The sequence below is a fragment of the Marmota marmota genome, unplaced genomic scaffold (genome assembly GCF_001458135.2).
Source record: "Marmota marmota marmota unplaced genomic scaffold, marMar, whole genome shotgun sequence".
Lineage (NCBI taxonomy): Eukaryota > Metazoa > Chordata > Mammalia > Rodentia > Sciuridae > Marmota > Marmota marmota.
In genome coordinates this window covers 21,265,378-21,280,764 of record NW_025999869.1, presented here as the reverse complement: position 1 = coordinate 21,280,764, position 15,387 = coordinate 21,265,378, and the positions used below count along the sequence as shown (strand labels likewise).

The 15,387-nt window shown below is 35.0% G+C and overlaps 1 protein-coding gene across 2 annotated transcripts in view; it reads left to right on the top strand.

Annotated features, from left to right (window-relative positions):
- Positions 1 to 15,387, top strand: part of G3bp1 (G3BP stress granule assembly factor 1) — a 28,851-nt gene that overhangs the window by 8,238 nt on the left and 5,226 nt on the right. For both annotated transcript variants that reach the window (XM_015492701.2, XM_048782983.1), the window contains exons 2-6: positions 6,153 to 6,265; positions 8,817 to 8,898; positions 9,362 to 9,535; positions 12,508 to 12,598; positions 13,538 to 13,631. In XM_015492701.2, the coding sequence (XP_015348187.1) occupies positions 6,171 to 6,265; positions 8,817 to 8,898; positions 9,362 to 9,535; positions 12,508 to 12,598; positions 13,538 to 13,631 (536 nt within the window). In that variant the 5' untranslated portion in view covers positions 6,153 to 6,170. The remainder of the gene's footprint in view (positions 1 to 6,152; positions 6,266 to 8,816; positions 8,899 to 9,361; positions 9,536 to 12,507; positions 12,599 to 13,537; positions 13,632 to 15,387) is intronic.

Genomic DNA, 15,387 nt, shown 5'->3' with positions numbered 1-15,387 from the left:
AACTTTCCTGACCTATCTGTAGTAACTGGTAGTACAGGTACATGTTGGTTTAATATTCTTAATTATTCTGCTGGAAATATAGTGCAGAGCATTGTGTGCACAGAGGCCCTAGGTTCAGTCCCTACTGCCAGACAAAAAAATCCACTAATTATTCTAGTGTATTCTTCTGATATCGTCGGGATTCCCCCTCCCCCCCCCCCCCGCCCCCATATTGGTGATTGAACCCAGGGACTATCTACCACTGAACTATATCCTTGGCTCTTTTTACTTTTTACATCTCATCAGCCAGCCAGGGCTGACCTTGAAATCCTCCTTCCTCAGCCTCCTGAATTGCTGTTTATAGGCATGTGCCACTTTATCTGGAAGTTTTTTTTTTCTTCTTTAATGTCAAAGTGCTTTTTAGATTCTTTATTTTTAGAAGTCTTAATTTATACACAATAAAATATACACAATTTTGAGAGTTCAGTTTGAATTTTTTTTTAATTGTACATATTCATATAACCATCCAGCTGCATAAGTTTCTAAACTAGCTGGTTCCTTTTTCATCCTTACTAGTCAGTTTCCTCTTAGGCAACCATTTTTTTGGATTCTGACACCTTAGGTTAGTTTTCTCTTTGGTCTTATTGAGACTGTTGTATCCTCTATTATAATCTAAATACTGAAAAATCTAACAGTTCAGTTTTGATAGATGGTAATAAATCTGCTTCCCTTGCTGGGGATGTAGTTCAGTGGTAGAGAGCTTACCTAGAGTTCATTAGACCTGGGTTCAATCCCCAGCACTGGGGAAAAAAAAAAATCTATTTTGTTTGTATTGAATTCTAACCTCCTCTTGTGTAAGAATGTTGAACAAAAGTTCTTTAGAGTTTTTTATCTATCAGACATTAAATTTTAGGGGGTAGCCAGATATAGTGCATGCCTGTAATCCCAGCTACTTGGGAGACTGAGATGGGACAATTACAGACCAGACTCAGCAGAATAAAATAATAAAGATTTAAAGTGGTGGTTGGGGGCGCTGGTGGTGCAGTAGTAGAGTGGTAGCCTAGCATATATAAGGCCCTGAGTAGAATCACCAGTATCATGAGAAAAAAAAAAATAAGGGGCTAAAAAATTGAGCAAGATATGTGGTCTGTCCCTAATCTAAAGAAATTTACTATTTAGGATAATCTTTCAGTCTTTCATTATGTTAGGTTCCCCCCCCCCCCTTTTTTTTTTGACTGGGGATTTTTTTTAGCGCTAGGACCTAGAAAATAAACCTGCTGTCTATATCTACCCTATGTGGAATATTCTAAATAACCACTACCATTTCCCTTGAGCTCTTTGGAGCAATATTTATTTATTTAGGTACCACTAATTGAACCCAGAGGCACTGAATCACTGAGCCACATCCCCAACCCCTTTTATTTTTGGAGATGATCTTGCCAAGTTGCTTAGGGCTTCACTAAATTGCTAAGGTGGGCTTTGAACTTGGTGATCCTCCTGCATCAGCCTCCCGAGTTGATGGAATTACAGGTGTGTGCCACCACACCCTGTTGGAACAATATTTATTAAGGAGCTTAAATGAGAGACTTTAGGAGCTAGCTGCCATTCACATGGAACTAATAATGTTTATACTGTAAATGGGAATATACAAGGGTATTTCAGTCAAGCCTGATGTTGAGACTTCTGCAACTTCAGTAGTACAGTGTTACAATTTGGTTTGGCTAATGGTTTTTTTGTGTTTCTAAAGTTGACAGTTTCAACCCCAAATAAAGCAGATCGCATGTGTGTGTGTGTGTTGTGTGTGTGTATTTTAACATTTTCTTGTCTTTGATGTAGAGCCTAAAGGATTTTGATTGTATGAGAGTAGCAGTAATTGATACGGTGTTATTTAGGAATTTATATTGTGATGTAATTGGTATACTAATCATGTTTTGTTACATGAACTAGGGAAGAAGAACAGATAGTGGTGAAGAATGTACTGAGGGTAAAGGGGAAAAAGGTACATATTAAGTAAATTACTGATTTTTTTTTTTTTAATTTTTAAATTTTTTTACAGTTCTATGGATTGAATACAGGGCACTCCACCACTGAGTCACATCCTTGTCCCACCCCCCCTTTTTTAATAAGTGAAAAGTCATTTGATAATTTTTTTAATCAAAGTGTGTTCATTAATAAAGAATAAGGCATAGTATAAAATGATAAAATGGTCACTAAATCAAATATAATCTCGAGTTATCTAAAAATACCATGGCATCTTTGTTACATTTTTTTTTTTTAAAGACTGTTTCCGGGAAGTAGAGGACTATTCATCTCATAGCTTTTATTGAAACATGATTAGTGTACCAATTACATCATAATATAAATTCCTAAATAACACTGTATGAATTACTACTACTCTCATACAATCAAAATCCTTTAGGCTCTATATCGAAGGCAAGAAAATGACTTCTTGTGACTTGAAGTAACTACCACATAGTGACAGGAGATAGACTAGCAGTTTCCAGCTACAGAAAATATTGAGTTCTACCCAAATGTACAGATCATTTGAGATATAACCCATAATAGGTAAACCAGTTTCCCACTTATTTTGGATCAGACGGGTTTGTCGTTTTGAAAAATAGGCCAACAGAAAATCCTATAGCACACAGCAATCTCTACATCTTGGCTGGACATGAAAATAGTTACTAAGCACCTGGCCCTTTTTATTTGTTCTAATTAGTTACACATGACAGTAGAATGCACTTTGATACCTTGTACATAAATGGAGTATAATTTCTTATTCTTGTGGTTGTACATGATATAGAGTCACACATATACCCATAGGGTAGTCATATAAACACATAGGGTAATAACATTGTCCAATTCATTCTACTCTCCTTCCTACCCTCATATTCCCTCCCTTTTCCCCCCTCCTCTCCGCCTAATCCAGAGTAACTCTATTCTTCCTTAGCCTCCACACCCTTATTGTGAATTAGCATCTGCATATTAGAGAAAACATTTGTTTTTTTAGGATTGGCTTATTTTGCTTAGAACAGCTTCACCCCACTTACCCCCACTTACCCACATATGCCACCATTTTATTCTTTAAGGCTGAGTAATATTCTATTGTGTATGTATACACATTTTCTTTATCCATTCATCTGTTGAAGGATACTTAAGTTGGTTCCATAGTTCAGCTATTGTGAGTTTAGCTGCTATAAACATTGATGTGGCTGCATCACTTAATATGCTGAGTTTTAAGTCCTTGGGTATATACTAAGGAGTGGCATAGCTGGATCAAATGGTGGTTCCATTCCAAGTTTTCTAAGGAATCCAGGTCTCACTTATTTGCAGAGGGTGGCCTCCAACTTGCAATCCTCCTGCATCTCACTCATCCTTCCTAGTCACTGGGATTATAGGTATGTACCACCATGACCAGCTTCTGATTTCTTTTATCCTGTGAAGAAGGTGCCTTTTGAATTACTTTTTATATTGTGGATATAGTATGTATTTTGAATAAGACAGGAAGGCAAAACTTGATGTTCAGCCTTTTTATATAAATATAACAGTGCAATTTGTTGGAATGAAAATATTTTACCTTTTCTGAGATAGAGAGATCTGCTTCATTTCTGAAACTAGTTGTGAGGTCTGAGAGTATAACATAATCACAGTGTTTTTTTTCCTGTTCATCTGTTTGGGTTAGATGCTAATCCTGAATGAGAGTAGCTAATTTCCCCTCCCCTTTTGTTGTGGTGGGATTGAACCCAGGTCCTTGAAATTATCTTAATTTTAGGAATTTTTTTCCCTCTGAATTGTTTGTGGTGCTGTAATCCAACCCAGGGTGTCAGGCATATTAAGCAAGTGTTCTATCTTTGAGCTATACCACTAACCCCTCTGAACCCCTTTTAAGAAAGGAAACCTTACAGAAGGAATTTTTATATATAAATAGGTGAAATTGCTTTCGTGTAAGTGCGGCAAGGGGAAATCTAAATCTTGGAAACCACAGGCTATAGATAGATAACTAAGAATCTCTAATGTCCAGATATCTTTAAATTCTGGGATCTATAAGAAAACCTGAAATTATTTTATTTTTCAAATTTTTATTTTATTTTTTGATACTGGGGATTGAATCCAGAGATACACGGATACATCCCCAGACCCCTTTTTTCAATTTTTAAATTTTGAGACAGAGTCTCACTAAGTTGCTCCGGGCCTTGACAAGTTGTTGAAGTTGGCTTTCTGCTTCTCAGCCTCCCACGCTACTGGGATATGTGTGTGCCACTAAGCCCTGCTGGAATTATTTTAGATCAAGAGACAGGTGAAGGATATGGCTCTCGTTCTGCTTCAGGTTGATAGTTTATTAGTTTAATACTTCAGTTCCAGAGTTTTGTTTCTGGTATCTTGATAACCATGCCTGAAGGCAATATATTTTCCTATTATGAAAGCTGATCCATGTTGAGGGACTGTAATTTGGGGAAAATGAAGAACAGTCTTAGGACTGATATAGATTTTGGTGAAGCAAGTAGTAAGTGGGGACAGCTCTTCAAGAATGATGCAAGAGCCATGTTCAGTGCTGCTCCTTTCATCCTAGCTGCTTACGAGGTTGAGGTGGGAGGATTATTTGTCAAGGAGTTTGAGCTTGCACCAAGAGTTTGAGGCTAGCCTGAAAAACATAGCAAGATTATCTATTAAATAAACAAACAAACTAGATTTTAGGGCAAACAAATCGTTTATTCAGAAATTTATCAATCCATTTTGCTGTGCATGGTAGTATGCACCTTGTAATCCAGCAACTTGGGAGCTGAGGCAGGAAGATCACAAGTTTTATGCTGCCTCTGCAACTTAAGACCTAGTCTAAAAAAATTGAAGAAAAGGGGCTGGGATGTAGATCAATGGTAGAGCACTTGACCTAGCATGTGCGCGTACATGGGTTCAGTCCCTTGTTCTGGGAAGGGGAAAAATCCATTTTGCCCATCTTTTTAAAATATAAAATAAAGTTCTTCTCCTTTTGCATATCATAATTAGGTTAATGTGTGTGTATGTGTGTATATTTGTGTAAGTTGAGAATGGTTTTCTTTCCAGTTTTAAATAAAAAGTCAGAATATCAGATTTTTTCTGAAAGTCATTTTTGGTAATACTTGGCAATAATTGAGAACTTGATAAGTATCTAAATATTCATAGGTATTACCTGCAAACCTTCTTGATTATTTTGAGTAGTAGGAATTATTTTGCTGAGTAAAAACGTCTTGTTAACTTTATCCCATTTGATTTTTATAGTCTTTTTGTTTCCATTATAAGATGAGCTAATAAGTACATTTAGAAATCTTGATTTTAAAGTTTCTATTTTTTAATTGGTTTTATTTTTTAAATACATGACAGCAAAATGCATCATATTATTACACATATATAGTTTCTATTTTTAAATAATATTAAAGGTTATCTGATTTAGATGGAGTTGAAGGTGTGATAGGTTGTACCTGGATGTTAAAGCCATATTAAGGTTATTGTCCTTGAATCTTCTATTGCCACAATAAGAATGTGTTTATGATTTTGCAATTAGAATGCTGGTTTTTTCCCCTTCACTTTTTCTTTCATTTTATTTGTTTTAGTTGTAGATGGACACAATACTTTTATTTATTTATTTTTTTTGTGGTGCTGAGGATCAAACCTAGGGCCTCACATGTGCTGGACAAGTGCTCTACCATTGAGCTATAGCCCCAGCCCCTTCCTCACATTTTATTGGTGCATTATAGATGCACATAATGACAGGATTAATTGCTACATATATGTACATGCATATAATACAGCATAGTTTTTTGTGTACTTACTAACTCAAGAAAATTATGGTAGGGTGTATATTGAGGTTATTTTATCCAGTTAAGGAAATTGAATTTTGGGAACAATGGTGAATTCTTTTTTATTTTTAAAAAGTTTTTTAATATTTATGTTTTAATTATGGTTGGACACAATGTCTTTATTTTCATGTGGTGCTGAAGATCGAACCCAGTGCCTCCCTCATGCTAGGCAAGTGCTTTACCTTAGAGCCACAACCCCAGCCCCAGTGGTGAATTCTTCATAGTGACTTTTCCTTCACATATGTTCATTTGATTTTAGTAAATTTGAATGTGTAAAATGTCACCTGGTATGTGTGGGTTTTGTTTTTTTAATGTTTATCCCCATCCCTACCCCCCCAGGTTGAATTGACCAAAGCAATGGTTATGGAGAAGCCTAGTCCCCTGCTGGTCGGGCGGGAGTTTGTGAGACAGTATTACACACTGCTGAACCAGGCCCCAGACATGCTACATAGGTAAGAAGTTATTCATCTAATTCTTTCTTTATAGTGTGTGGTGCTTATATGTGAGATTTTTCCATTCAGCAGCATATTTCTTATGAGGTTGTTGTATAACAGTGCTTTTACATAAGTACCTGTAAGTACTGGATGTTAAAATTATAAAATTTAAAAGAATTTCTAAGTAGTATTTAAAAAGAACTATTAACTAAATTTTACAAATTTATAATCTCACTTATTAAGACTATATTTAAGAAGATCTAGGTTCAGTGGTAGAGCGCTTGCCTTAGCATATAAGAGGCCATCAGTTTGATTCCTAGCATTGCAAAAACCAGAAAAACAAAAACAAATTGTGAAAATATTTGGTAATAGCATACTAAAATCTTTTTTTTGTATATGCAAACATGTTTTAATAAACTCTGTTAACAAACTCTTTTAGCTTATTTTGCTTGGTAATCTAAGGTCATCTTTAATGGTAGTACATGTATCACTTAATTTTAGTGATGACAGATTATTTTTTAGAGATGCAGTATGTTTTAATTTCCTAATGATGTAGGGTGCTTCCAGTATATCCTTTTATAAACAGTGTTACATTATACAAAACTATTGATGTGGACTTGTTAGAATAATTTCATATAATTTCCAAAATGTATATTTGTTTGGCCAGAACTGTTTTTTCCTTTGTACGATGGCCAACTTACATATTCAATATTACATGGTTATGAGGAAAATTTACAGATTGGTTTTTTGTTTTGGTAGTGGAGATTGAACTCAGGAGTACCTAACCACTGAGCCACATCCCCAGCCCTTTTTATTTTTTGAGATAGGGTCTTGTTAAGTTGCTTAGAACCTCACTAAGTTGCTGAGGTTGGCTTTGAACTCTTGATCTTCCTGTCTCAAGCCTCCCAGGCCTCTGAGATTACAGGTGTGTGCCAATGTGCCTGGTTTATAAATTCATTCTTTTTTTTCTTGGTGGTGGTGTTGGGGATTGAACCAGGGCCTTGTGCATGTGAGGCAAGCACTCTACCAACTGGGCTATATCCCCAGCCCCTATAAATTCATCCTTTTTAAAAATTTCTTTCAGTTGTAGATGGACACAATACCTTTGTTTTGTTTATTTTTATATGGTGCTAAGGATCAAACCCAGTTCCTCACATGTGCAAGGCAAGATCTCTACCTCTGAGCCACAACCCCTGCCCTATAAATTCATTCTTTTTTTTTTTAATATTTTTTTTTTTTTTTTTTAGTTTTCGGCAGACACAACATCTTTATTTGTATGTGGTGCTGAGGATCGAACCCAGGCCGCACGCATGTCAGGCGAGCGCGTTACCACTTGAGCCACATCCCCAGCCCTAAATTCAGTCTTAATACCTGGTTTGGCTTTACACTGAAAATGGAAACAAAATTTTTTTTAAGGTTTTATCATTTCCAAGCACTTTATACTTTACCTACAAAAACTTTTCAGTAAGGCATTAAGGTATTAACTTCACTTTGTGGATGTAGAAGCTCAGAGAAGTTAAAAATTTGCTAGTATTATTCTCATGTCTATTAAGTGGTAGAACAAGTCCCCAAATCGGTTTTTATTCTTCCTGTTCATTGTTTTATGAAAGTTTTATTATTTTCTGTCCTTAGAAGTTAGTTAAACTTGGAGTTTAAAAAGAAGCAAGAATTTAAAGAAACTAATCAAATGCATTAATGTATTTTCTTGTCAATATTGTCATTCTAAGGCTGTTTTTAATTTCTGAAGTATATAGGCACATCTTAGAATGAAAAGTGGCTTAGCCAGTAGTGAATGGATTCTGACACATGTACATCTTCTTAGTAGCTTTAAAAGGAAGACTTATTCTAGTGATTCCAGACCTATTCCTTTTTTGGGGGTTGGGGAGTGGAGTCAGGATATAAAATAATATGTATGGGCTTATTTATTCAAAAAATATACTTATCTGGAAGACAGATAACAAAAAATATTTAATAGTGATTTTTGCCTAGTTTGGGGGCATTTGTGTGTGTGTGTATGGTAGAATATTGTAGTGAAAACGGTATTTGAAGATACAGATGAACGAAAACTACAGGAAATTAAAAGTTCTTACTGCATCAGCAGAAATTGTTAAAAACTTCTAAAACTGCCTGTGTGAGTTTGCAAGTAATTAATAGGAACTGCTCATATGCATTCTGAAATCTAAAAGGACTCATCAAGCCTATGGAGAATGTGGCTGTCCCCAGCCCAACTGCTGTTTTCTTCCTCCTAGTGAAAACAGAATCTTAAGTTTAAGTGACTGATCTTTCTGACATGAACTGTAAGATCTTTTCCAACATGATAATCCTGAAATGTGGAAGTTACCACTTGGAAAATAAGTGTTCTGCCTCACTTAACCAAATCCATTCCTATTCAGAAAATGTTAACTGAATGGCATGGAGGGGATGGATAGATGATTGCATATAGATAAAGAAAGAAAACACATTCCTGCCTTCAATAATCAGCCAGTGAAGTAGATTTATGATGTGAAAAATAAATACTTACTGTTAGGGTACTTAAAGATAGAAAATAAATTATCTTCCTGTGATACAGATTTTATGGAAAGAACTCTTCCTATGTTCATGGGGGATTGGATTCAAATGGAAAGCCAGCAGATGCAGTCTATGGACAGAAAGTAAGTACAAGTTTTATTTGGGTCTGGAAGTATCTAGAAACCAACCTATAATAAAGTTGAGGTAGATACATGCTTAGTACATTTGATAATACTGAAAGATTGAATTTTTCAACATTGTAATAGAAGTTTAGGTAGTTACTATTTTATAAATATGATAGTTGTTGAATGGCCTGTGATTTTCATTTGTTCACATTGGATGATATATTCTGAATGCTTTGTATGTTAGAATATAGTTGCTTTTAGCCTGGGATCATGTTTTCTAAGCTTTTAAAAGTGTTAATCCAGGACATTTATTTTAAAGGATTCAAGTCAACTCACTGGGAATAGAGTAATAAAAAAAAAAAAAAACTCTTGTTGTAACTTAAACATGTATATACTCTTTTATCTATGTTGTGTTAGGAAATTTGGGGATATTTTGAAGGTGTAAAATTGAAGGCATTAACTACTGGCCTTGATTCCTTAGGAAATTCACAGGAAGGTGATGTCACAAAACTTCACCAACTGCCACACTAAGATTCGCCATGTTGATGCTCATGCTACTCTAAATGATGGTGTGGTGGTCCAGGTGATGGGTCTTTTATCAAACAACAACCAGGCTTTGCGGAGATTCATGCAAACATTTGTCCTTGCCCCGGAGGTATGTTTAGTAGTGAAATAATGTGGGGAAAAAATGAAAGGTTTTGCATATCTTTAAATTGTTTTTGAACTTTCAAACATTGAGTTGTCAGAATAGTGCAGCAATGCTTATGTAAACCTTACCTATAGCTATAGAGTTACTGTCAATACTTGCCCACTTATGGTGGGTTGTGTTTTTTTTTTGTAATGCTGGAAATTGAACACAGGGCTTTGCCCATGCTAGTCAAGCACTCTATTATTGCACTACATCTCCAGCCTATAATTTTTTTTTTAGGTATCCCTAAAAAGGTTTCCTCTTCTAAATCATTTGAAAAGAAGTTTAAGACATTTCTAGTCATGCTCAGATGCTTATGTGGGCATTTATTTTCTTTTTTCTTTCTTTCTTTTTGTTTTAAATACTTGCATGTTGATTTTGTTCTTCCTTTTGTGGTGCTGGGGGAAGAACCCAGGTCTTTGCTTGTGTTAGGCAAGGGATTTACCACACAACCTTCCCAGCTTAAGTGGGCAATTTCTAAGAATAAGGAATTCTGTCCTGTAATCATAGTGCAGTAATTAAATTCAGGAAATATTGATGTAATGTTACTATCATTCTGTAGTCCATATTTGAATTTCAGAAAACACACCAATATTGAACTTCATGGTGATTTTTTTTTTTTCCAGGTCCAAGATTCAATACACAGATATACATTGCTTTTAGCTATAATGTGTCTCTAGTCTCTTAATGTGTAGTAGTTTCTTTTTTTTTTTTAATATTTATTTTTTAGTTTTTGGTGGACACAGCATCTTTATTTTATTTGTATGTGGTGCTGAGGATCGAACCCAGCGCCCCACACATGCCAGGCAAGCACGCTACCGCTTGAGCCACATCCCCAGCCCCTGTAGTAGTTTCTTAATCTTTTATTTTTCATGGCAGTGATGTTTTTCGAGAACGGTCATGTTATTTTGTAAACACTTCTTACTTAAGTATCTTTTAGTACCTCAAAGAGGCATATGATGTCATTTAGGTTTTTTTTTTGTTTGTTTTAAGATGGGCAGGGGAGGAGGGGTCTTTCAATTTTTTATATATTTTAGTTGCTGGACCTTTATTTTATTAGTTTGTATGCGGTGCTGAGAATTGAACCTAGTGCTTCACACATGCCAGGCAGGTGCTCTACCACTGAGCCACAACCCCAGCCCTGTTATTTACTTTTATTAATGATGTTAACCTTATGTAAGGTGATGTTCACTAGGTTTTGCTACTGTGTTGTTAAGTATTTTTCCTTTTCTGATTTATGCATTGTGCAGATTGTTTTGAGATTTGTATCCTGTTACTTATCAACTTGTATGCTAACTTTAGCAATCATTGATTTTTGGTTGAAATCAGTTGCTATTTTGATGGTGACACATTGAGTTTATCTAATCCCCTATTAGTTGGCATCCTGCTATAAAGGACTTTCTCTTTCTTATCTGTTAATCATTTGTAGCTTTTTAGTTTATTTAATGAGTTGTAATCTGTTACTGTCATGTCTAAAATGTTCCAGATCCAAGCAGAGGGAACCCCTTCAAGCTTCTTTTGTGTCTTTTTTGTTTGTTTATTTTTTGAGGGGGGTCCACTTTGTAACATTGTGGAGCAAAATGTTCTGGGCTGAGCTTGCACAGACCCTGCTTTAGCATAATTCTAGAATCAGCTGTTTCTTCAAGGAACCCTAGTTCTTTGTAGTTAGGCTTATCATGAAAGTCTTCCAGATTGATCACAGTCAAGAATCCTGTCTGCTTAAATATGTAGAAGTGGCTCATTAAAAACTTGATGAAAAAATGACCATTACTTTTTAGTATTAAAATCTTTAAAATAATTTTTAATATTTAGAATAATAAATGCAATACTATATTTTTACTGAGAAGAGAATATTTTTGTCTATTTGAAAAAGTTACATGAAATCATTTTAGTCATCTTTTAGATGGAGGGTTATATTGAAGGGTAAAGATTTGAAGGACTTCTATTCTAGCCAGGTGTAGTGAGTGGTATACACCAGTAATCCCAGCAGTTCAGAAGGGTGAAGCCAAAGTATCATAAGTTCAAAGCCAGCCTCGGCAACTTAGCGAGGCCCTAAGCAACTCATAAGACACCATCTCTAAATGAGATATAAAAAGGAGCCTAGGATGTGGCTCACTGGTTAAGTGCCCCTGTTTTTACTCTCCAATACCCCCCCCCCCCCAAAAAAAAAATATTTGAAGGACTTTTAAATGTGTGAAGAATTGCATTGGGGTGTATAGCTTTTTTTTTTTCCCTTTAAAGGGAAAAGTTTATTTTAAATTTTTTATTCATTTTTATACATCAGACTCTAAAGGGATGACTCTTCTATGTTAACATAATGCATTGTTTTATAAACTTTGAGAACACATGCACTGAGGTATATATGTTGATCTTTTTTTATGGATGAGGGAACAGCTTTGAAATTGAGTAACTACTAAATAACATAACTGGATTTGGACTTGGATATGTCTTAGACATAATGTGAGCAATTTTTTTTCCCCTTAGCTAAACCACCCTGGAATGTTAGAATGAATATTTTTGGATGCAGATATAGGGACTTTTAAATATCTAATTGCCTAATGATTTGAGGTGGTAGCTTTTGCATCTTACATACTTTAGAGTTTTTAATCTTTTTTTTTGGTATTCATCTGGTGATGAGGATAAATGTTTTGAACAAATAAAATGTATTAGAATATAGTTTTTAAAATAACTGTAGTATAAAGCATGACTTTTTAATCTTGGTACTTTTGGCGTTTTGGGTTAACTAATTCTTTGTTTTGGGGGCTATCTTGTTCATCCCTGCACTCTGCTTAATAGTTGTAAAGTGATTGTACCAGTCATGAAAACTAAAATGTCTCCAGACATTGCCAAGTATCTCCTGCTAGTTTAGAACACTGGTGTAGTTATTTGGCTCTTTGAAAGTCTGTTGTATAAATTAAAACTTTTTGTTGGCATTGCAGGGCTCTGTTGCAAATAAATTCTATGTTCATAATGATATCTTCAGATACCAAGATGAGGTCTTTGGTGGCTTTGTCACTGAGCCTCAGGAGGGTAAGTAGTGAAGCACTGTACGTTACTTATCTAAACATTTTAAACAACATCTGATGGACCTTTAGGGAATAATGGGTTTATTGAATAGTTTTGTTGGTTCTTTATTGTGATTAAGTAGTATTTGTTAAGACAAGAAGAATCTCAGCTTTTACCCTTGTTGGATGCTAATTGATTAGCTTTTTTCATGGAGGTTGGGAGTCGACCTGACTCTAAGGTCAGAAGTAGATTATCATTCTCAGCAGCCAATAGTAGCATTTTTGCTTTAGTTCCCATAGGACCCCATGAAGAAGGTCTCATGATATATGCATTGCAGTGGGTTGTTAAAGGTGTGAAACCCTTATTTCAGGGAAACCAAATCTTTTCTAGGCAGTAACATGCCTCTCCTTTGCTCTTGAGGAATACTTTTTTCTAAGGCTGTTTGCTATACAAATATTCTTGAAAATTAGCCTGAAAGAAAGGATAGCTGTGGATTATGTGCAAAAGCAGACCAATGGATAGTGTTTGAATTTTATTACATGGCTCATACTGTTCTAAGTGCTTTATATTTATTATGTAATATACACCTTATAGACAGTACTTTAGGTACTGTTTCTCCAATAAAGTACATTAGGGTATTGAGATATACTAGTTTACCTAAGGTAGTGGTAGCTAGTAAGGTACATTAGATTATTGAAATATGACCTCATATTCTGTGTTAACCAAGACACTAATCTGTCCTTCAAATCTGTGTCATGATTTTATCAAATTGCCCTATGTATGTTTCCCTTTATGACCTCATTTTCTCTTTCTTTTATTTTTTTTAAAATAGTAGACATTGTTTTCCCATTCTCATCTTTATTGGTAAAATCAGTTTAAAAGATATGAATCTCCTGTAGTAGACATTATAATGAACTGAAAATTAGGTAAGCACAAATTATGTTTTAAATTTCTTTTCCTCAGAATCTGAGGAAGAAGTAGAGGAGCCTGAAGAAAGACAGCAAACACCTGAGGTGGTACCTGATGATTCTGGAACTTTCTATGATCAGACTGTCAGGTAAGGAAATTTTTGTTTACATGTCCAGGGCTACATAAGAAATTGCATTATCTGTCTCTTTGTTAGAGAGCAATCATACCTTCTCAGATTTGATATCAAATTATAATTTTCTAGAAGAATGATTTGGCTTTGGTATCTCTGACAAAATGAAAAAAAATGATGTTTATTAATAGTAGAGTGTTCTATGAGGACTGTTTGAATAGTACCTATCAGTTACTTTTTGGTTTAGTTTTTTCTTGGTGGTAAGTACAAATTTTTGAATATTTCTTATCAATAGTTCACTAAATCAAGGTATTTCATTAAATGCTTTTGGGGAAATATAAAGTGTTAAGTACTGAGTAACCAGGTATAAATTAAAATATGTGAACTAAGTAGAAATAAAGAATTTTACCACCTCAGATGCCAAATATGTCATTATATTTTAGGGTTTTTTATTTTTGTGCTTGGGACAAAAATGTGTTTGATAGGGATTGAAATGATGTTGCCATGAGACATCCTAAATGTTATATTCAGTGCTTAATATTAATTAATGTCAAAAAATTATAATAAATATTTTCAGTTGTTTATCAAAATGTGATGATGGTCTAACAATATTACTCACTTGGATTGCTGGTTAAAAATGAAGATTTGTGGTCATGCCACAAATCTGCTGAATTAGAATTTCAGGAGGAAAAACACCTGCAGTTTTAAAAAAAAAAAATTTATTTATTTATTGTAGTTGTAGATGGAGAGAATGCCTTTATTTTATTTGTTTATTTTTATGTGCCGTTAAGGATCCAACCCAGTGCCTCACAGATGCTAAGCAAGTGCTCTGCCACTGAGCTACAGCCTCAGCATACACTTGCAGTTTTAACAGCATTACTAGTGATTTATGTGGAAATTTAATAACTGTTCTGAATTACAACTATCTTTATTTCTCCTAAAATTTCTTATGTGTTTTTATGAGAGTTTAAGTATGAGGTGTTAAGTATGAGGTACAGTTGTCTTAACAAGGTGCACATAGATGTATGAAAGATCTCTAGAACTTTTCATTCAATGTGCAAAACAAACTATAGATTTTACGAACAGCAACTTCCTCTTTCCCTCTTCCCCCAGCCCATTAGGTATGAGAGATTTTGTGATGTGTGATAAGTAAATGGCAATACTTTTAGAATTTCTATAGGATGAGAAAATTTTTCATTTGTTTTGAATGATTTGAGCAAATATTTTGGCTTGAATTTGAGCAAATAACTTTTTAAACTTGCTTCTTTTTAAATATTTATTAATTATTAATAATTATAATTATTAATATTTATAATCTATTTTTATGTGGTGCTGAGGATCGAACCCGAGCTAGGCGAGTGAGCCACAACCACTGAGCCACAACCCCAGCCCCCTAAACTTGCTTCTTTTATCTTTTTTGAAAAGAGGGATACATTTTTATTTTTTTTGTGCTGGAGATACAACCCAGGCCTTGCTCATCCTATGCATGTGCTTCACCATCAAGCTCTAGCCTCCTCCCTGAGAGAAGTTTTTTCCATGGTTAATATATTATTAAGAATTTCTGCCAGATGCTGTGCCACATGTCTTAATTCCAGTGGCCTGGGAGGCTGAGGCAGGAGGATTGTAAGTTCAAAGGCAGCCTCAGCAAATTAGTGAGACAATAAGCAACTCATTGAGACCCTGTCTCTAAATAAAATGTAAAAAAGGCTGAGGATGTGGCTCAGTGTTTAAGCTCCTCTGGTTCAATCTCTGGTATCCCCCCCCCCCCCCCCCC